Source organism: Paralichthys olivaceus, chromosome 6, assembly GCF_024713975.1.
Source record: "Paralichthys olivaceus isolate ysfri-2021 chromosome 6, ASM2471397v2, whole genome shotgun sequence".
Taxonomy (NCBI): Eukaryota; Metazoa; Chordata; class Actinopteri; order Pleuronectiformes; family Paralichthyidae; genus Paralichthys; species Paralichthys olivaceus.
The window spans coordinates 11,963,816-11,986,911 of record NC_091098.1 but is presented as its reverse complement, the minus strand read 5'-3'; the positions used below and the strand labels follow the sequence as shown (position 1 = coordinate 11,986,911).

Sequence of the window (23,096 nt, the reverse complement as noted above, 5' to 3'; positions counted from 1 at the left end):
AGCTTGTTAGCCACGGACCTGCAGTGACCCAGACGCCCTCGCAGTTTCCCTGAAAGCTGAAAAAGTTTGACTTTCTTTTTTCCCTAACCACCCTCTCAGACTTCGGGTCAAACTTTGTGTGCCAACTTTTTTTGTACCTTTTGGCTGTGTTAACAAAAAAACTGCACAACTAGATAATTACTAAATAATACTTGAAATATATTTACTAAGTTTAACTCTTAAATGAAGAGATTTCGTGATATAAATTTAGAGATTATTTTTGATTTATGAGTATAATTCAGATCAATAAAACCAATGTGTGCCGTGTTGGTTACAACAGTGTGTGTGGACTAATCCATCGTGCTTGAGATCGCTGTGCTGACTGTGGCTTGGCCCACTGCCCCCCGCTGAGTTTTCCCATCAAGTCCAACCCCCGCCTTTTCCCCATTAGCCGATCGATAAAGCTAGCACACCTGAATGCTGCCTCAGTGCTGCTGCTGAGTGCTTTGGTGGAGTGATGAAGAAGGTTAGTTTGGATTTATAAAACCTAACAACCGTCACAAAGGCATCTGGAGATGCCGTTTGGGTTATGGCCGAACTGTAAAAGCAGCTATCAGAGTCATTATTTGTGCATAAATGTGACAGTGACTCAGGAGACAAAAAGCACATTGAGACAGCCAAGTTACTCGTTGTTCGAATCCAACGAGAAATTTTTTATATTCATGACCCAGATCGTTCATCTTTCTTATAGTTTTTTGTCAAATCAATCCACATACATAACAATTTATAACCTAGCGAGCAAGATACGGCCTGTGAGACACACTGACCTTTGTGAGTCAATGTATATTTTTATCAATAAAGTGAACGTTTCGTACAAATCACACCAAACACGCCATAGCACCTCCTCTGGGAATTTACAATACACATGCCAAGTTTGAAGCCAATAAGATGAATGGTTTACGAGGTATGTGTTCCAGACAGATAGACAGATGTTGGTGGAATTTGTGGTATGAAGCCTTCTCTTATTTATTTTTCATCCAGATAAAGTTGATACAGACTCTTCTCTCTAAGCCTAACTCTTCCCACTCCCACTTACCCACCTCTCAAAGCATCTGGGAGTTGTCCAGTGCTTCCTCAGCTATCTGCAGCTTAGCCATTGAGCCACTCCACTGGAAAAGCGAGGGGTTAAGTGGCTTCTTGAACCCACCTTCAGCTGTAGCTATTGACGGAGGAGACAACTCAACCACTTTACCCACTCACATCCCCCAACATGCCAGTCTGGGACATAAACCCCTTGACTCACCCTCTTCTCAGCTGCTAACCATGTGGGCTGGGGAAGCAGTTTCTCTGCATTTGCATGGGATTTCACACCTGAGCAAGGTCAAAGAGACACGTTGCTTCAGTTGGATGCTTATTCTTCTTATATTCACCTGTCAGAAATTTTGTTTAGTTTTACGAGGTGAGAGATTGAAAGGATTTTTAATGATACAATAAGTTCAAAAGTTCAGCCGCTGAATAAAATCATTCATTCACTTATACAAAATGTATCAACTTTAAATATGGTGAGATGTCATTTGAAGCTCATATTCATGAATTAACTCACATCATGTTCAAACTGGATATTTTGCTTATTATCATTAACATCCAGTTTGTTGGGATTTACTGTTCTGTCTATCTTCAATAGACCTAACTCATTCTAACAGTGTAAATCACTCTAGACATGCTGGCTGCACATATTTTACACATGCACTGTATGAAAAATGTATGACATGGCTTGCAAAAGATGGAGAGATGAGAGTAGTTTGTTGCCCTATACATGTGTCATGTCGAGCAGAACTCCGAGGGAATACAACAATCGTTATTTGGTATTCATGGTGCAGGATTTTCCCTGGACGATGACTGAAGTGCTGAGTTGTGAAAAGATTTTTTACTCGATCGTGTCACATGCCCCGGAGCCCAGTGAAGTTTATGTCTGACAGTCAGTTGGCCTTGAAGTGGGGGTAAGTGTTGCTCTACCAGCAATTTGTTTTGCAGTCTGAGATATTGAATAAGTAGTGCAGTGTAGTCCTGGGCACCGTCACACTCTGTGAGCTTCATGGACCAATGGTGACCTGTTTGATTTGTTGTATCTGCACAGCTCTCTAGAGGGGGAGGGGTGTGCTCCCTACCTTCTAAGACCAATTCGATTTGAATCACTTCCAAGCAGCCAACAATTACAAATAATGTGAACTGTGTCAGTGTTGTGCAGTTTAGTTTTGTCATATTTCTACACTTAGTGACAGAAAAGAATCAGCTTCACTCAGATGTTTGGAACAATAAGGAGTAAAATGATCTTTTAAATGAACCCTTTAATAACCACCATCTTTTAAGACAGAAAAAAACGATCATTAGCCAAGCCCCACTAATCCTTTTAAGCAGACCATTGTGTAATTATGCCCTGCTGCTGTGTTTATACTGTGTAAAATTGTTTCACTAATTGATTTTGTCTGCGCAGGAAGTTTGGACAGACTTTTGTGATGCCTCTTTGCATATTATTGCTCCATTTTTATCAAGTTTTCTGGCACAGAGCTGTTTCTGTGACTTTCTGTGACATTACCTCAGTACTCTGCCTGTGATAAACGCCTGTTCATTACACTTTTAGGTATTAAACGGACAGAGGCGTTTCTGAGCTGTTCAGCTGTTCAGACACAGAAAAGCATGCATCATTGTTTTGTTTCAATTTAAGCCGTTAAAGCTGATGCAGTCATACCCCACTAATTGCTACATAATCTCATTTAATTATCATTTTGTTGCACAGCTATGATTAGTGAACTGTTCTATACATTAAAATACATACAGTACAATATACAGTACTTATCTTGTGTCACTATAACTACAGCTTAGGGGTTCTGTAACTACTCTACTTAATGTTTGGCGGTGGATGATACTCTGTTTCAACCTGTGACCTTCAATATCTCGATGCTCCATTCAAACATTTTGAAACAGAGCACTGGAGGAAATATAATATTATTAAATAGATAAATAAACAAACATATGAGTAACACCATAAGAATTATAATATCTCATTTACTCAAAATACAAATTCAAATTTAGAACAAACACAACTGCACAATTTCATAGTACGTATGAATGTAAAACCATCAGTCCAATAAATACAGTGTTTAACCCTTTTTCAAACTCCTGTTTGGACATTAACAGTTCAGTGGGTTAGTTTTGAGAGAAATGACACAGTAGGAGGTTTAATGGCTTCAATATGGAATCGAATCCTCCTGCCAAAGACTCACAGCCACATCAGTGAGAAGAAGAAGACTTTGCCAACCCAGCTTTTGTGCAAGTTCCCCTGTTGTCACTGCCCTCTCCTGGTCTCACGTAGAGGCCAAAAACTGAGTCTAACTTGGTCAGGAGTTCTGTGGAATATACCAGGATGATTTTTGATACATACAGTAAACCAGAAAAAAAATTACTTTCAGTTTAATGCAGAATCAGTTAAACATGATACCAATAACCAGTTTTAATCCAATTATATTGAGCTTTCAAGTCAAAGTTACACTTTTGCACATTACATTGAATCACAAAACTGGAGTAATGACACATTTCAAAAAAGTGACTTGTTTTCAGGCTTTAACTTATTTCAGTTGAAATGTACAGAAATAGAATATGTGTGAATTGCGATTGTGGACCATTAACTTTAATTCTGTGAGGACCAACTTGGGCAAGAATTTGATGCATTTCAGGCTAAAAAAAATTCACAATACATGAATCCAATTTGAGTATAAATGTTCAAAAGTTGAAAGTTCCAACCTAAAGTTGTTTAATTTACATCTGCTTTAATGGAACGAGGCGCAAACATTGAGAGACGAGGGCCAGTTAATGGAAACTGTGTTGGAGGAGCACGAGCAGAAATGACGAAGACCTGGTTGTCAGGAGCAACAGTGTCACGAGCCGCAGGCGATTCCATAAATTCTGAAATCACTCTAACCACAAAGTGCTGTTCTTCTACAGATAATTGTGAACATCATGAATAAAAGGCACACACCTTACACAGACCATCAATTTGCCAGCTTTCCTGTTCTTCTCTTGTTCATGTAGTGGGTTGTTGTTGCCATTGTGTCTGGATGATAGTAAACTGTCATCACTCCATATTGGCTTGTGATGTTTGCCTCATTTTCGATTTAAAAAATTGCCTGAGACGGAGGGAGCGTCAAATGTTGGAAATAAACAGGCAAACAGTTTGTGTTTGTGTCTGAGTGTCAGAGAGGCAGAAGAGGAAAAAGAAATTGGAAAGGCCTCCCACAAGGCTCTGTGGTTCAGTCTGCTCCATTTTTTCCCCATTATGATATCTCACATTTTAAAAGGACAGATGCAGAGAGCGGGAGAGAGAACAGACACAGAGACAAACCGAAGGCGAGGGCCAGGAAAGTGGATGAGTGAAGGAGGATGAAGTCAGCAAAGAGCGAGTGTGCAGCAGGTGAGAGGGAGCAGAGACAGACAATGAGATGGGGAATGAGCTGAGGTTTGGAGGTGGGAACAGGGATCCTTTGGAGAGGAGGACTGGGCGAGAGAAATGATCTGTAGTCCGCACATGAAAGGGAAAGAGAGGAAACATAGATGGGTATTTGTCAGGTGTTAGTGAGTTTCAGAGTGAGGGGCGAAAGTGGAACGGAGAGGAGCCTTGGATGATTGGCTCCCGTCAGAGAGGGATAGAGGAGTTGTTACTGCCTGAGATGAGTTTGGAAAGAGTGCCTGATTTTTTGGGCCGAATGGGGAAATGGGTTTCTGTGTGAGTCTGTATTTGTGTGTGTGTGAGAGAGAGAGAATCTGTATTTGTGTGTGTCCTCCTTTTCCCAGCTGGTGACTGAGAGCTGTTGCATAGCAGATTGAAAAGCATTGAATGGGCAATGCACACTGTATATACCTCCATCAGTTGCCATTTGAAAAGTTATAATGCATTCATACCATGTGAATGATTTGTTAATGTGAATAAACAGTAGAATCATATGATATCATATGACAGAGAATGTTTATCTGATCAATATCATCTCTTTCTCTGGGAGGAGCTGCCTCTTTATGATTATGGATATTTGTGGAAAATGTGTTGTTTGCACCACTGATCCTAAAACCAAGTCTTGAAGGGATAGTTCAGCGAAAAATGAAAATTCACTCATCTACTCACCACTATGCCGATTGAGGGGTGGGTGAAGTGTTTGAGTCCACAAAACACTTCTGGACCTTCAGGGGTAAAGAGAGTGTTGCAGCTGAATCTGATACAATTGAAGTTAATCCTCTCCTCTTCTTCAGATGTAATAAAAACAACATTCATTTTCGACTCGAAACTACGTCATTTACACCATGGTTTTATCCTAAATGTTCCTCCACTAGCTTTGCTACTTCCGATAGCGGGCATTTAGGCTTAAAACACAGTGTAAATGACCTTGTTTGAGTAGAATGTGAATATCAGGGCTTTTGGACACTTGGATGACGCCACACGAGCAGTATGGAGGCATGTTGTGTTTTTTCTGTTGTTTTATTACATCTGAAAAGGAAATAGCCTTGATTGAAACACTCTTTACCCCTGAAACTCCTAAATTATTTTGGGGACTCAAACCCTTCACCCACCCCTCCATCGGCATAGTGGTGAGTGGATAATAAGTGCATGTTCCTTTTTCAGTGAACTTTCCCTTTAACCCTCAAACAGACCATTAAAAATGGGTCAGAAAGTGAGAACCAGCCAAAATATCCTGTCGAAAAATGTCCTCACTCTGTAGGTTGAAGGCTCAAAAAAGTCCTCACAAAGAAATCTGTACACACACACACACACACACACACACACACACACACACACACACACAGATATTTGTCCCTTAATACAGTATGTCAGATTTTTTCAGAAACCTCCATGAGTTGTTTCCTGTGAAAATCTTGCAATCCCAATTCACACAAAATGTGGACTCTCTCCTGATCTATTCCACATCCTTCCACCACAAGGTCGCCCAAAAAGGGAAATGTCTTTGCAGTTTATTTTAAAGCGAGACATTTTCTTTTTATTTGTCTTACTTCTAAAACATTTCTCTGAATATCAGCTGCTATTCCCATCCACACTGTAATAACATTAAATGTTGATTGAGCAGATAGAAGGAGCATCATATATTTCCTTTATGTCATGTCATCTCTTCCACGCAACCTAGCTCTTGGTGATTATACCATGATGAGTATATTCTTCTTCTTCCCCTCTTTTCCTGTTTCTTACCTTGCTTCACACATCTGTTCTCATTTATTCTCTCTTTTTCTCACTTCCCTCTGTCAGTCCATTTCCATTTGCTGCCACACGTGTCCTCAGAGCACATTCCTGTTTCCCATCAACCTTCCTCCATGTGCTGCACACTTCCTCTTGTGAGAACCTAATGGTGGAATTATATTTTGCGAGATGGCAGATTTAATATTGACAGGATGGGGAATCAGGGACGGATGTTAAAATTGATGTGCACAGCTTTGCTTGCAGCAGGACCACAAGGAGGTGTTTGTTCCCTTGTATTAGCTGTCATCGTTGGCTGTGAAACATACTTTTAATACCTTTTCATTGCTAGTTCTGATGATTAGCTTTTGAAAACAAACTCAAACAACAAGTTGTGTCCCGGCTCTATCTATTTTCAGATTGATTTTTAAACTGGTACCCAATAATTACCCGATAATTATCTGATAATTCATGTATTTCATTGAATTACGATTCATTTTCTTTTCTAGTATTCTGTATTGTGCCAGTTCAGTATGTGGAGATGCACACTCTGCTTTATAGTGACTGGATACAAACTTAATGTATTTTCCAATAAAGACATTAATTATGTTAGACTCGGTATTCATAGTCTTTGCTCTGTTTATTTTGTATTGTGCTTTTGTCTTCAAGGGATGTCTGATATTTTTACTGGTGTTATTGTTCAATGTACACTTTAAATAAAAAGATAAAAACAATAACAAAAGCCATGATAATAAGCTTAGTCCAGGGAGAATTGTTTCTTCTTTTTCTTTGTAATATTCATCATTTCCATGTTTCTAAATCTTGAATCTTGATAAACGCCGTCCATTTCACCTGGAATGAGAGCACACAGTAAATAATATAAATTCTAAGTAATTGCTTTATTTTTCTGTCTCGCAACTTAACGGAAAGTAAGAAAGTTAGTAACTTGAATGTTCACAAAACATGAATCTAAGTACGTTTTAGAGAAATGCTTACAGGTTATCGTATTATATGTAAAGTGTACAATAGCGATGCTAAAACAGTAGTGGCTAACACAATACATACTGTTATTGTTTATTTGTTTTGCCAGGGTAAAAGTAGAACAGCAGCCATCCATGGTCCACTGGATAACAACAGTGGAATATTTTTTCTTTGCCTTTCAGTCATATTTCCTGCTCATCGTGACTGTTTATTAAATTGATTCTGAACAAAGTGAGTGGAGCTGAAAAGGTTTTTTCCTTCTAGGTTTTCTGCATAAGGATAATTATATTTCTTCATATTCATTCTCAAGGCAAATTTCAAATCAGTTATTCGAGTATGCACTGATTCTCTTTTAACATAGTTGGTTCATGTGATATCATTAAGACAGTGAGAAGCTTTCCTCAATTTTTGTTTAATGATTGTGTTTGTAAATTTGCCCACAACATACAGTGCAGTAATTATGTTACATGACCAACACACAGTGAGCCCTCAAATTTATTCCCATGACAACGCAGCATCCCACTGACAGTGAAGCAATCCGAGCAGTTAACAGTTACATTTAAATGTAATAAACATGTCCACTTATAATGTCTCTGTAATAAAACATCCTCAAAGCCATAACAGACTGTTGAAGAGCATCAGGCAGGATAAGAAAATAGTGGAAATAGTTGTGTTATTTTTATTTCAGGTATTATTCAAAGCTGGATCTGATCTGAATGCAGCAGGTTTCATTTCCATTCAGCTTCCTGATTCAAGCTGTCACACAGCTCTGGCATCATGGAGTTGAAGTGGCCACGCTCAGGTCATTTTAAAGGCACCTGTCTCTGGTCTGTCAAGGAGCTGAATAAATGGGCTGTTCTTCTTATGCTATATAAATGGTGAAGGGTTCATTCCTCTGATGGACATTGTGAAAATGACATTCACGCACTAACAAAAGCCTGCTCCTCCTCACTGTAGTTTCTCAGGCAGCTGCTCATTTTCTCTCAAGTCCTCACGCCAACTTATAACATTCCCCAGCCTATACATTTCCATCGAGTGGCCTGTCTAGTACATTCGGCAGCCTTTTGAATACAGTCTGAACCACCAAAGGTTCCCCAAATCACAGCCCCTGGTCCATTAGTTCCATTTATCTCCAGGATATTTATAGGACACCTTGAATTGGGGTCTTGAGGCAGGCAATGCGAGGGGGCAAAGGCCTCTCCTGGCTGGTGGTGATTAATGCATAAATATGCAAGCTTTATCACGAGTCCGGCAGCCCTCGAACCAGAGAATGGCAGCGCAATTAAAGGCCGGTGGCAGGAGCAAGAAAAGAGAGGCAGTGGCTATCTGCAGATTGCAGGCCGAGTTGGGGAACGTGGACGGCTCCGTGAAGGTTCCAGCAGCGGCGTCTATTCAATCCTTAATCACCTTCACTACTCATTAGGGTCTTCTTTTGTTTCAGCTGCCGCCTTTTCCTGCACCGTGCCACCAGATAAAATATGGCAGGCTCAGAGGAGAGGAGAGCTCGGGGAACCCCATTAAACGGTGACAGAGAAAATGAGGAAGGGGGTGGGGGAATAGGTGACGTTGGAGCGGTGGAGTCAGTCAGTTAAGGATGAAGAGGGGGCTCAAGGGAGAAGGGTGCTGACAGGAATGTGAGATAGGGAGAGAGAGAGAGAGAACTCGGACCATGACGACTAGTAATTCCTCTCCATCTTCCCTTTAGGACATTTGGAACACTCAACCAGAGGAGCATGAAAGTACAGGAAGTTTTATATCATTACCACATAGACTTCAGCTCATTAAAACCGTGACTGCTTGAATAACTTCCAAAAAATCTCCACAAACCTGTGTTGACCTATCTAAATGTAGAGTGCTAGGTACTTGAACTTGGCTTAACTCCATCACTCTACTTCCTAATAGAGCACAGGGTTCCTCCTCCTGCTCTGCAGGGGCACCAAGGTCTTCAAGGAGATGACATCTTATATTATTATGCCTGGTTATAATATGTGAGATGGAGATTAAAGTATCCTCAATGAGCAGTGGAATGTTTTTCATGTTGAGAACCATTCCAAATAATGTCTTTGATATAATGGCCACACCAGCGATCATTACAATGTTCAAAGGCTGATTACAGAGGTATACACTGTGATATATGAGCTGCTGTCACTTCATCCTGAGGAGGACATCAGCTCCCATTTACCTACTAATCTATCTACTATTTCCACTAATGTCTGTCTACCTGTGAGGCACACATCTTGAGAACCGTTCATCACACTTGTCTATTATTAATTGCCCTGTGAAGTGCAGTATAGCATTTGGTGCGATCTTGGACACACCATTCATTCAATATTAAAAGAATTTGAATAAGTCAGCCACTGGCAACCAATAATATCTGTCCTGCCATTTTGATAATCAGATTATTTTTATAAAATCTATGTTGTGGGTGCTGATCTCCGGCAGTAACATTTTATAGAATCACTTACACTTTAGCAAAATGTCTTCAAACTAAAAGCACAATGTTTGTTATTGTTGCAGCAATGCTTTATATCACACTGTTTTACAGATCTTTTATTTTGAAAAGTCATGAACTTGGTCTGAAGATTATACCGGATAATAATGTTGATTAAAATGTGCATCAACATTATCAGACCTGCACACATCATCTCTGTATCCAGATATTACACTTAATGACAGACTGCAGCCCTCGTCTTGTTAGAATGAAAGAGGTGTGTGGAGGTGTTTGTTCATTTGACATGTTGCAAATAGTGACGCTCGCTATCAGACGTTCATGATGCTGCACCTGGTTGTGTGATGGGAGTAGTTGTGCGAAGAAAAAAGTAAAAGAGCTGTTAAGAATTCCGATCATGTGCTTTCTCACCTCGACTCACCTGGCTAATAGCTGCACATAGCTGCCATGATCCGATTGGTTGTGTCAGTTAAAAGGTTCACTTAAGTGATTCCAGAATGACTGTAACCAAATTTAATTCCCAGCGCTCACTGTTTGGCAGGTGTGAAAAGGATAAGTACATCATTACAACAACAACAGCACTTTAACTATCTGGCCCAAATATTTGTTTGTCTCATCACAGCAGAATGACTCTTTACTTGAGCTGTGTTCTCAGCTACTTCAGCCATTTATTATTAATAAAGCAAGTTGAAAAAGTTTGATGGCAGGGAAAATGGAACCAAGCTATGAAATACATTTTTATCAATGTAACAACTGATGCTTTAACTTATAGGTTTTCATAAACCTCTCCTCTCAGAGAAGAATCAAATCCAAGTTCAAGTGAGGAAGCAGTGAAGACAGAGCTGATGAAAGTGAAGTGAACGTCTAATCTTTTCCACTGGGCTGCCTCAGATATGTGAAACTTGATGTTATTTCATTTTTTGGCATTTCCATTAAATAGGCAAAAAGAATAAAACGTCCTTCTCCTTCCACTTGCATCACCATGTGTGATTTATCTTACGGTCTACAAACATACAGACCCTCTCATTTCAAACCAACTGTGTCTGACACATATCCACACTCACAGTGAGGCAACGGGTGAGCTCACTGTGTCAGATAATATTCCTGCTGGCATCTGTGAAAATCAGGAAAGAACAGAGATGATGGAAGCAGAGGGAGGAAATAATGCTTTTATCTCAAATCCGTCATCTATTACCCCAAACATTATTTATAAGTATAGGTTTATATAAAACTTCATTCTCACTCAAGGTTCAGCAGAAAAACATTGGAGATTATGTTTCTGATTGTTTCTACATATCCGGTAAATTATCAACCACTGATATTTCACAAATTTCACCTTCTGTCTGTATCTACCTGCAGCGTTTGTTTGAGATAAAGACAACGAGATTAATACAAGGCACTTGGAAGTTATGGAAATATACATTGTGTTTTAAAAGACATTGATTCAGAGACATGAACAGTGACCCAGAGAACAAAAGTCCTCCTCGATTACTCGATTTTAAGTCACGCTAAAAAGCTGTTTTTCACAAACAGAATACAGCATGTCGCTACGAGGTCTGAACACTGAGGCAGTATTGAGAACAGCAGCCTGATTATTTTCTCTCATCATGTGTAACTCTTAAACTTCCAGTTATTTACCAAAGACAACAACAAACCCACAAAACAATGTTTGCATCCCAGCATGTGATCACATAGCGTCTTTGCTCATTAAAATTTCTAAAAACAACCGGACATATGTTTTTGTTGACTTGTGTACTTACAAATGAAACTTGCACAATAAAGATGCAAAACTAGTGTAACAGCATTATCAGCCCTCATACCAACATGTAAAAATGATTTCAAACCAGGTGCAATATCTTTTTTAAGACACATTTGTAAGATGCTGTATTAATCAAGTGCAGATATTATCAACAGATGCTGATTAGAAGAGAAGTTGCATTAAATATGTGTTGGTTTGATTTAAATGCCTAATTATTTCCATGTATGTATTTGATGCAACAGTGTGAAGTGTTTTATACAAAATCGTTTTAGATTTACTTGCTGCAGGAGCAAAACAGGATGTTTGTAAAGTAATTTAATGTAATTTATAGTTTTTTGCTGTCACTCGAAAGTTTTTCACATTATTTCTCATCTTCAACACAACAACTTTATTGCATATACAGCAAACAAACATCTCCGGTCTCGTCTGAGCTCACTCTATGACATATCTCCTGCATTTTCCTCTCCGTTGTCATCAAGCAACCGTCATGGTTTACAACTTACTCTGCATTTTTTTTCCCGGCCTTACTCTTTCCATTTCCCTCGGTAACATTTTAAATGTTGTGAATGTCTGTCAAAGGCATGATGCAGGGAAGATTAAACATTTTCATCAGGCTACCATCCAGCAGCTTAAAGCCAGCAGATAGAAATGCACTGTGGATTTTTGCATTATTCAAAAAAAAACAGATTACTGTGTTCCTGGTACCAAAGGCTGCACCATGGGCAAGTCAAGAAATTATACATTTGCAAGGTGCTGGGTTGCAAAGTGATATTCATTCTTTAAAAAAACAGCCAGAACAGTTCACCTTCAATCATAAGTCCACCAACCAGCAACAAGCGTGATGACTCATCTCACCACAATGACAGCACACTCCCAGACCTCAAGCCCCTCACCCAGACACATCTGTGCTGAATTACTGCGAGTAACACGACCAGGAACCGAGTGTTAATAGGTGGGTGGGGATGGCAGAATAAAAGAGAGAGGGATGAGTGAAGAGGAAGAGATGTAGTTTGATGGAACATTATCTCTATAAACAAATTCTACATGGGAATATGTAGAATATGAAGGTGAGGGGCAAGATGTTGGAGCTGGAAACCCACGTCTGGTTTCTGAACAATCACATTTGAGCAGGCTTTGATGGTTCACAGTTGGTGTAGAGAGCAAAAAGGACAGGTAAAAAAGGGCGGAAACCATTGAAATGCAATACATTGCTATCCGCTTTTAAATTTGTCTTCATTGATATGCAGATAGCCGTTAATAGAGATTAGTGGTCTAGCCCTAAAACACCTAAAAGAAGTAGTGCTTCTTGTTTTTTTGGGGGAGAAACATTGGATTTGTGTGATAAAATGAACTAATCAGACTGTATAGGGTGTGAAGAATGGAAGATTAAGTCTTGGCCTTTTTATCCACTGTCTGCACTAGAAGCCCTAAAATATCGTCCATTGCTCCCAGAGGCTGATTTGTGGTCGGACATTAGCCAGTGGACTCAGATCAGAAAGAAAGTGAATGTTATATATAATGTTATGTGTGTGTGTGTGTGTGTGTGTATGTGTGTGTGTCACCAAAACAGAATTATTGAATTTTAAATGCTCTAAAAACCAAAAACTACCATTTCTTAAAAAGTGGCACTTAATAGTACCACCTGAAAAAAAACCTCCTCATGCGGCTGTGAGCTGTATGGAAGAGCGAGAAAAGTAAACTGCACATGACAAAGTAGACAAAGTCCTTTAAGCAAACTCATCTTATGTGAGCTGACCTGGAGCAGTGCAATCAATATGCATACACTGCGTGCCACTATAGTGGGGACCAAAAAACTATATTAGAAACCACTGAGCCTCACCAGAAATCACTCTGGTCATAAAAATGCAAATATTCATATCCAGCGGTCTCAAATACATTAGTGTTTGTGCGCCTGCATGTGTTTAGGCTTGTATGGCCAAGCATTCCTACTCTCCCTGGAGACAGTGTCTGAGCTGATGAATGTTAAGCTCCTGTGGAGTAAGTACAGTTTAAGGAGTGAGTAAGTAAGTTCATTACGTACTAAGAGGGATGGGGTGGAGTTGATTGGTGCACTGTGCTGCATTAATCATGCTGTTTCCCAAATGCACTCAAGCCATCTGTGTCCAGCACACACTGGGTTAGTTAGTTTGCAATCCACAGTGTATTTTTGGAATTTGTTTAAACAACATTTACGCTGCTATGAGGATTTGAATGCATCACACATTTGTGCAGCTTGTAGTTACACAGGCTTTCTCTCTCACTCCTGTTTTGCTCTTGCTGTCTTCATTTTTCTGGTTGTTAGAAAAAAGATTTTACAGCTTCAGATACACCTCTTTAAGTGAATTCATCATGCTGCGACAAAAATAATCCACACACAGAAATACAAGACCGGTAACAGTAACCACTGTGTATATATATATATATATATATATATATATATATATATATATATATATATATATATGTTTATATTAATTTACATTAATTTACATTTCTTTGACAATTCAATCTTCTCATCTGATCTTGTGACACATGCTTGATCTTATTTCTAAGAACGCCGATGACTTCCTGAATATTATATAATAATATCGTCTCTCCCTATTCTGGATGTTACATTGACCCTGTTTGTTATTTGTCCTTCTCCCAGATCCCTCTCCCCATGCGAGGCAGAAGCCGCCAGCAGCTGACCTCAGCTACAAGACTGAAATCAGCAGCCTCATGGACTTCAACTCTCCGGACGCCTCCCTGGACAAAGGTAAGAGCCAATCACTGCTGTGGTGTTCTGCTTCAGTACCACTGGGATGGATGTTGTAGTAAAGGAGAGTTTATACAAAACTATTCATGCACACATGCACAATAAGCTTTGCCAGGAGTACATCCACAAGACCTTGAGGTTGTGATAAAGTTAATTTAACATGGTCTGAGAGCAAGAGTAGCTTTAGTAGCACTTCTGCAGTCAGACTTCAATTATTCTTCCATTTCAGTATTGGCTGCTTGCACCTGTCACTTGAACGATGAATCCATTGCATGTTATTTTGACTGCTGCTGCTGGTCCAGGTTGCCCCTGGCTGCTAATGAACTCAGTGAGCTCTTGTCAGAGACGTTATAAGAGACTCCAACAATCTTGAGTAAAAAAAAAATCAAAGAACAACAAAGACGATGGGTGTATGACACATATCATGGAACATGGAATAACATCCAGAACAATCTAAAGCTCAATGCAATTTTATCCCAAGTAAAAGCTTTAGTCTCAGCTTGTTATACCCTCAACTTATTCCTAAGGCTTTTACTTTGGCTCTTATAATTTAGCAAAGATGACTGTTTCTTCTTAGTGTCTTGGAACATTTTGTTTATTTTCTTTACTCTGCCATATTGTAAATGACATCACTACCTAAATGGTAAAATAATGGTTGAATGAATGTCCCACGCTCCCTCCGATTTAAACCTTATTTTGGGACAAATTCATTTAAGCAGTTTTTGTCAGATTTTACTGGTGATTCTCTACAGGCAGTTTTTATTTCCTAGTGATAAATGAAATTGCAGTTGTTGCTCTTACCCCATTCATTCATTTACATTTAAAGGTTTAAATAAATATACTATCATGAAAGCCTTAATAAGAAAGATGTTAGACATTTACATAACATCATTTAAGAAGAAAAACGTTATCCTGTAGTTACTTAAATACCAATAATTAAAAGTTGAAGGTTCTTGATAATGTAAGAATCGATAATAATACAGTAAAATGCTGTTAGGTTTTTATAAATGGGATAAATTAAAGTCTGATATATTTAAACCCATATTCTATGTATCCGTATGTAATTTTGTCGTGGTTGCTGAATATTTGTACAACAGCCACATTATTATTTTATATAATATATTTTAAGCCTCTGGCACAAGTTAAACGCTACAATATGGCTCTGTGAACATCTAATACTGTCGTGCTCACCCCTGTTTTTAATTCTGCTGTAAATCACTCTGCACCGTCCCAAACACCAGCTGATAAACTTTAAATCGTTCCCAGACTCGTCTCTGACCCGGTGGTTTGATGAGTCTCACGTTAACGTTATCGTCTCTCCAGACAAACACACTTAACAGAAGTTTATCTGCCGTCTGTTTCCATGTTCCAGCTCTTTGATGACAAAGGCTAGCTTCAAGTGCTCGGACTCTTGTAGAGAGGATCAAAGTAGCTCACGATGGCACCGGTACAGAAGCATCTCTTGGATTTAGTAACCACAGGATAAAATTTTAACTTCTGTAAGGCTGCCAGCTTGGGTGTGGATCTGGTGTCACCCAGGCACTCCCCAGGGGTCCTTTTCTCATAAGTGTGCCTGCGTAGGGGTCTGTTTGCTCTGCCATCTCTTTCCTCTCAACTATTATTGTCTGTCTATATTGTGATGTTACTGAGAGCACTCTCAGATTGAAAAAAGGGAACAGTGTTGCAATTTCCAATTACTCTGTGCAAACTTGTTATTATACTGCATGTGGTACTGATTGGCAGTGGTGGAACTTCATGAAGTGTATATATACATATATACAAGTTTAAGCAAACTGATTACTTCACTGAAGTTTTTATTTTTTATTTTAATACACATATTTATACATTGAAGTTGGGGGAAAATACTTCACAAATGACTTTTAGAAGTATTACTCAAAGTAAACTTCAATGAATTAAGTCAAAATGAAATGATAGCAATTTTAAAGCAGGGTTGGGGAAGGCCATTTCAATGTTATAACATCCTTCACCTACCATACTGAATTATATAAAACATATATCAAAATAACCTTTATAATGTGATGGCTTGAACTGCTTCTCTTTGTCTAAAGTCACATGATTGCGAGTGATGGTGACTCAAACAAATCTTCACCTTTGGTACTGCCATGTCTGACTCAGAGAAACTATAATCTCTCCCTCCTGTCATCGTTGGGTGGTATTTGTTATGTCTGTTGTTTCATCACAAAGACTGGAAATTTTTTGTGGTGTCCTTCAGTGTTTTTTTAATGTCTTGCGCCATATAAACAAATCCCATGTGCGACGGTTCTTTGAGACAAAGTGATGATGTGGAGCAATTTCAAATGTTCTCACAGGGCGAGGGAGCAACAAGGCAGAGGAAAAGTGTGTCTAAGTATAGGTAAAAGTATAGGTATAGGTAAAAGTATAGGTAAAAGTATAGGTAAAAGTTTTACCCAAGTTAGGTTGTGAAAACCAGACTTGTAAGTTTTATAGTTTTTTAGTTACTGTTTCTTCCCCAGTGATTGTAATAATCATGACGGTGCAACAGAGGAAGTGAAGTGACAGAGCATATTGTGACAAATTCTGCATTAGTAGGTGGTCAGGCTTCATGGATATGTTAACACAGGACTTTGACGTTTACAATTCACTCTTCATTTCCCCTCTTTTTACCAATTTACACCATTGTTTTGGTTTATCCCTGTCTATCCCACAACCTGAACTGTGTGTTCATGTCCTCTAATCTTAATTAGTTAACTAAGCACCTATCTTAACCCAAGTCTAGGGGGCAGATACTGTACTTGACAAGATCACTGGTATAAACACACTCATGCACATTTTTAAATTGCAAATTTTGTGATGGGACATGAACTAAATGTGCACACTCAGGACTCACAAGGATTCACACACACACACACCAAAAGCCTGTGCAGCGGCAAAGGCCACGTATATAATCACCACAAGTCTTATCAGAATGAGAACAGGGGACTGAGACGCTCTGTTATCAGCAGATCCACCTCAGGTCTGCAGTGGGAAAGACACAGAGCGACGGGGAAGGAGAGGGGAGTGCACGTAAGCAGCGAGCACTGTATCATTAGGGAGACAGGTGCTGCTTCTGCACATTAACTGGCTGTGATGTCACCACCTGGGTGAAACTTGGCATGTGGGCTGGTTTAAATAGGAAGGTCGGTGCAAAGAAGTCAAACAGGGCGTCCAGAAAAAGAATTGCCTTAGGAGTGAAGGAGAGGAAGAAACTGGGGGGAAAAAAATCAGGTGATGTGCTCCATGAGGAGGGGGACAAGGTGAAAGATTACAGGAGGACGCTGTGTGTGTGTGTGTGTGTGTGTGTGTGTGTGTGTGTGTGTGTGTGTGTGTGTGTGTGTGTGTGTGTGTGTGTTCTGATTAATGAGAGAAAGTCACACAGAGAAGGGGGAGGAGGGAGAGCGAGACAGAAATATACAAAAGAACAATGAAGACTATGAAGGTGTGTGTGTGTGTGTGTGTGTGTGTGTGTGTGTGTGTGTGCTCTGCTGAGCACCTCCATTTTTCTCATGCGCTGACACTTTCCAAAACGCCTGCCCCCACCAAAACTCCTCGTATATGCATTGGGAGAGTGGCATTCAAATTGCCTCCCCCAACAGTATCCGGGCCTCTCCACTGTAATTTACACACAACAGAAATTGCCACTCACAAATGCTTGGACGCAGTGGTTATTGTTTGCTTTTGTACATGTGAGTCATGGTCCCTCAGTGCTCAAAATCCAGCAGCTATTGACATGATGCAAGCAGACTGCTCATATGACCAAGGAAAAGAAGAGGGAGAGACAAGTTATACAGACCTACTGCGGTGATGTAACCATGAGGGACATGGAACAGGATTGTGTATCAGAGATGTGGTTTTAAAATCTCAGACATTGTGTTGCCAGAGACAGAAATGTGTGACATCGAAGGCCTCTGATTATCTATGGTCTTAGCCATTTTCTATAACTACTTCATTTATAGGTACAATGTGTAGAATTTTGTGATATCTATAGTGTTGAAATTGCATGTTGCAGCTGAACACCCCTCACCCTCCCCTTCCAAACATGAAAAAGAAACTGTGGTAGCATTTAATTGCCATAAAAACTCAAAAGGTGTTTAGTTTGTTTAGTCTGGACGAATCTAAAAAACATGGCGGCCTCCGTAGAGAGGGTCCCCTCGATGTAAATATAAAGTATTTGACTATAAAGAGCCTTTTCTGGTGTAAAGAAAACTACAATTCATACAATTTAGATGAAACGAACTATTGAAAACATCATGAGGATTATTCTACATTAAATTTCTGCCAATAGATCCCTTTCACCTAAGTCTTACACACTGGACCTTTAAACGTTAGCAAATCATAACGTTGAAGAGTGAAATTTCATGCAGTTTAGATTAGAAGGGCTTTATTTCAGAAGCAGTCATCAAAGGAAACACTATTTGTTCCTTTCCAAAGAAATTGTGTGTAGTTTTGTGTGTGCGTTTTTCTTTGTGTGCTAGTTTTTGTTACATCTTTAGGACTTTTTCCAGCATAAACACTTCACTTGTCAGGACCAGTGGACCTTATGGGGACCAAAGCCCAGTAAGGTTAAGTCCAGGTTAGGTCATTGGTAAGGTCAGGGGTGTTCAAAATGAATGGAAGTTAATGCAAAGTCCTAATAATGATAGCTCAAAAAACACGGTGTGTTTTGTGTGTTGTGCAACACTCGGTTTCACAACAACATCAGAGTAATTCTCACAGACACAAACATTTATTATTCTCGTGTCCTTCACTGAGATTGAGCTCCTCTCCAGATGCTCTCTTTCTTATCACCTGAGAATCCATTCTGACTCACACCACCTTGGTTTATAGAAATAAATGAGCCTTGTAAAGTGTGCACATTTAACATTGCCACCTTCTGCATTTGTATTAATAGTTACAGAGCTATGCTGTTTAATTAACCACTCAATGTTATCAAATCCTGGTTATGAAGTGTGGATCAGTCAGTCTTGCAGAGGAAGTTCCATCCACTACATGTGAATTGAAGACTTTGACAAAGCTTATGAAGAATGTCCTCTTGGGTGTGGAGCTCTGATCATTGATGGTGTCCTTCTAACCTCAAGTGAGAGCTGTGTTTGTGGGTGTCAGGCTCCTCCAAGCTCTTCATTACTGCTTATCTCTGATAAAGTGTAGTGTTTTCTTTATCTGAACCTGCCCTCTATTAGAATCTTGGTTTAACTAAGCTGAATGTCAGCAGACGTGGATGAATGTGAGCACTTTCAAATCTAATCAGGTGGAACTCTCTGGATAAAATACTAATATTCTGTCAATTAATATATGTGTGTCCCTGTCTGAGATCTTTGCATGGGTTCGTTTTGCAGTACTAAAAACTGTTTTCACTTAACACCTATACCTCATCCGAGGTTGGATTTACACCACGGTACAGCGCTGTGCCAAGGTGCTATTACAGGTGTAATTTCTATTTCTGAATTCCACCTTGGACTGAGGCTTGACGTGAAGTGAACACCCAACTGGTTTGTTATACCTTCTGCCTGCCCTTCAAATAGCTCTTTAAAAGGCCCACAGGCAGCTAATCTGTGCCGGCGTCTGGTGCTGGTGAATTGGCAGCGGAGGTGATGGTGGAGAGGGACGGTGGCTGTCTTAGCTGGCAGCCCTGGAAGGGGGCCGAGTAGCAACTGGTGGTTACTTTTCACTGATTACTGACCATGAAGGTGGGAGCAAAGAGAGCCAAGTAACGAGGCTGATGAAGAGGAGACCCACAGAACCCATGTGTGCGTTAAGTATAAATGTGGGATCCACAGTATGAGAGGGCCGAGAAATCCAGATGAGCAGATAAAGTGCAGCCACACCCACCGGAGATCAACAGTATAGGGTTGCTCACCTTTAGGTCTCAAACAGAATACTTCAAGTTGACATTTTAACTTTGGCCCACCCTTCCCATTATTGTGCTTAGCCTGGGGTGAGGGAGTAAAGAGATTAAGGTTATGGGAGAGGAAACGACAATCTGCTGAAGGTCATAACAAATCTTGAACCTCAACATTCCTTGTCAAACCCCTGCAGTTATCCACGTGTGGCCCATTACGTATGCACTGAAGTGTCAAAACTAGAAAGTGCAATAACAGCAGTCAGCTGACTTTTATCTTTTTTTGACTCGTCTCACTCTGAGCTCAGATGGGCAGACTGAGACCACACAGTTGGTGACCCTTCACACAGGCCTCTGGCAAAAAAGAAAGTGGAAGAGAAAAGAAATGACTCTGCTCCTATAAAAATACCACACGTTGATCTTGATGTATGTTTCTACTTTTCTGTAAAATCCTAAACCACAAAGTGATTCAGCATTATCTATCAAATGAATATTTTAAAGTAAAAAGTGCAACATTTCCCTTCTGAAATATAACGGATAGAAGGAGTAAATAAATAGCATGTAATAAATCTTCATTAAAGCAGGTAGACCTTTGTTATATTTTTTGTTGATCTCTTACATTATTCAAAGTATTAACAACAATGTTCAACACAGAAATCCAAGGTAATGACCTGTTTTCCTTCCATTGTTTGTGTTGGTCTCTCATAATGATTGCTATTATTCTTGTCAGGTAGATTTTCATTGGCAATGGTGTGAAGACAACTCCAATAATTCAACGCTTATTTTCATAATGTTATTAAACGAGGAAGTATGTGAGAGACCCCTATAGCGGCCGAAGTAACATGTTGTACATTTAAGTAGCTGATGTAATCATCTTATCTCATGTAAAGATAAGTTACTTTCCACCACTGATTTTCTTGCTTGTAAAGTATATGTACCAATACACCCACATTGTAAAGCAGATATTATATAAGCATTAATTATTAAGGTATGTCTGTTTGTTAAAATGTAAATCAACAGGGAATCATTTAGAGCAGAAAACACGTTTGACAGCTGAAGGAAAACACATGCTTCAGCATTACTGATAGACCTGGTAACATGCTTCAGGAAACATGAGAACAGTGCAGCCGCAGGTTTCTGCTGCTTGTGATCCACAGCCTGCTATTACCACGACACATCTGTGGCATTTCCCATTATTTTATTTGGTGCAAGTGATACAAAATTCCTGTTTGGACCATTCTTCCTTTTCGACTCTCTGATGCTTTTTTTTCCTCTAGCACTTCACACTCAGTAACTCGTTGGCTGATGTTTCATACAGGGGGGGGTGGGGGGTGATTGTTGAAGAACAAAATCATGCAAGCAGGAAATCAGGATAGTTTCTGAAGATATGGTTTCCATCAACACACTCATTGTCCGCTGCAAATAACAGCAGTTAGGTGGTGCTGAAGACAGGCATTAAAAAGATGGATACCACCTCGTTCAACTCTTCCTCTCACTGTTTTACATTAAAAGCAAGAGGTTCTCTTGGTGGAGCTGCTGTCTTTGAGGTATTGTGTAAACTGCCTGCAGAGCGAGAGGCGCCAGCTGCTTCCATTGATTTTCATTTAAGGGATAGTGCTGTTAGCTCATCACCTCTTGGCATCTCACAACTTGAGAGAAGTGTGTGTGTGTGTGTGTGTGTGTGTGCGTGTGCGTGTGCGCGTTTGCTTTTGTGTGATGATGCTGCATCACACAAAGAGCGAGGCTGGCTTCAGCTATTTCATCCACACCGCCTCAAACAGGTGAATTTAGTTTTACACCGTCACAATTATGCATTCCAAGCCATACTTGTCACTGAAGGCTAATTTCCTGTTGTCCCGCATTCCCTGCACTGTGATTTGACGCTGTCTTAATGCAGTGTAAATTGTCTGTGTGAGCCAAGTGCATTCTTTTAATTATGAAACCCAACAGACCTGCTGATTAGCTCTTTATCTTCATAAGTGTCTGAGCCACAGCTGCACCACTTCCTCATTGCCTTGCACTCGGCTAGCGTGTCCCAACAGGTCTGGAACAAGAATAGTGTAATTGATATGTTGTAGTCTGCCATCCACTAAGCAAGGAAAGATGGTTTTCCAATGTGCTCCGTGCACACTGCTTGTATTTGTCAGAATCACAGTAATGATCCTGCCGGCATCACCTCTTTGTCATAAATTGACCTTCTTGCCAGGTTGTCCCGTATTTAGGGAGCTGCCCTGCAATCATTCCTCAGCCACTCCAGCAGACAGTTTTACCAGCATGATATGATCTTTAAATAACTTTACAACCCACAGCCTCACATGATAAATGACACTATTATATATTTTCTCAGATTCTCCTTCTGAATTTCTCTTTTTTTGTTCTGGGGGAAAGGGGAAATTGCTGAGTCATCTCTCATCCTTGGGTTTTTGATCTTAAGCCATTGGGTTCTAGGCAGAGGCACACAATGTCCTTTATAGCCATTATAACTACTGCAGCACTGCTCTTCACTGCTATTAAAAGGCATTTGCTACCATTTCATGAAATAGCGTTGTGACTGTAAGAGAGAAAATAAGTTCCAACAAAAATCAATGACTGGATTTCAATTGTGTCGCACAAAAAAAAGCTGAGCAGCTCTCTGCCTTCTTTCTGCTGAGTGTTCTTCGGGTGTTATCCTGAAGTGAAATCATCAAATACACACAAACTCACAACACAAAACCTTTCGGTCTCATCTGGTCTCACAAAAGAGTAAACAGCACCTTGTGCCTGTACCTCCAGCTTTTAATCTGCTGTGTGTATCAGCTGAGCAAAGGCTGACAAACACCTCTTTGAGCAGGGGCTGTATTCAGTTTCCACACCGCCCATTCTGCACGGACACAATAGACAAGATCATTTTCTTCAGCTGCTTTACTTTCTTTAGAGAGAGCGTTGATTCATTGAGTGACTCTCCAATGATTCTCAAATTCAAGCAATTCCTGTGTACACCGGCACGCACATGCCCAATCTACAGGAGGGGTCATGAGTTTTAGACGTTAGAACGGATGAAGAATAAAACGCACATGAAGCCAAAAAGCTTATGTTCAAGTGGAA

General features: G+C 39.9%; 1 protein-coding gene across 9 annotated transcripts in view; it reads left to right on the top strand.

Moving 5' to 3' along the window:
• The window catches only part of kazna (kazrin, periplakin interacting protein a), a 166,151-nt gene that overhangs the window by 98,422 nt on the left and 44,633 nt on the right, over window positions 1-23,096 (top strand). For all 9 annotated transcript variants that reach the window (XR_011243122.1, XM_020088888.2, XM_020088886.2 and 6 more), the window contains one exon: window positions 14,048-14,155. Coding sequence is in view for 8 of the 9 variants with exons in the window: in XM_020088888.2 (XP_019944447.1) it covers window positions 14,048-14,155 (108 nt within the window). In the remaining variant the exon portion in view is untranslated. The remainder of the gene's footprint in view (window positions 1-14,047; window positions 14,156-23,096) is intronic.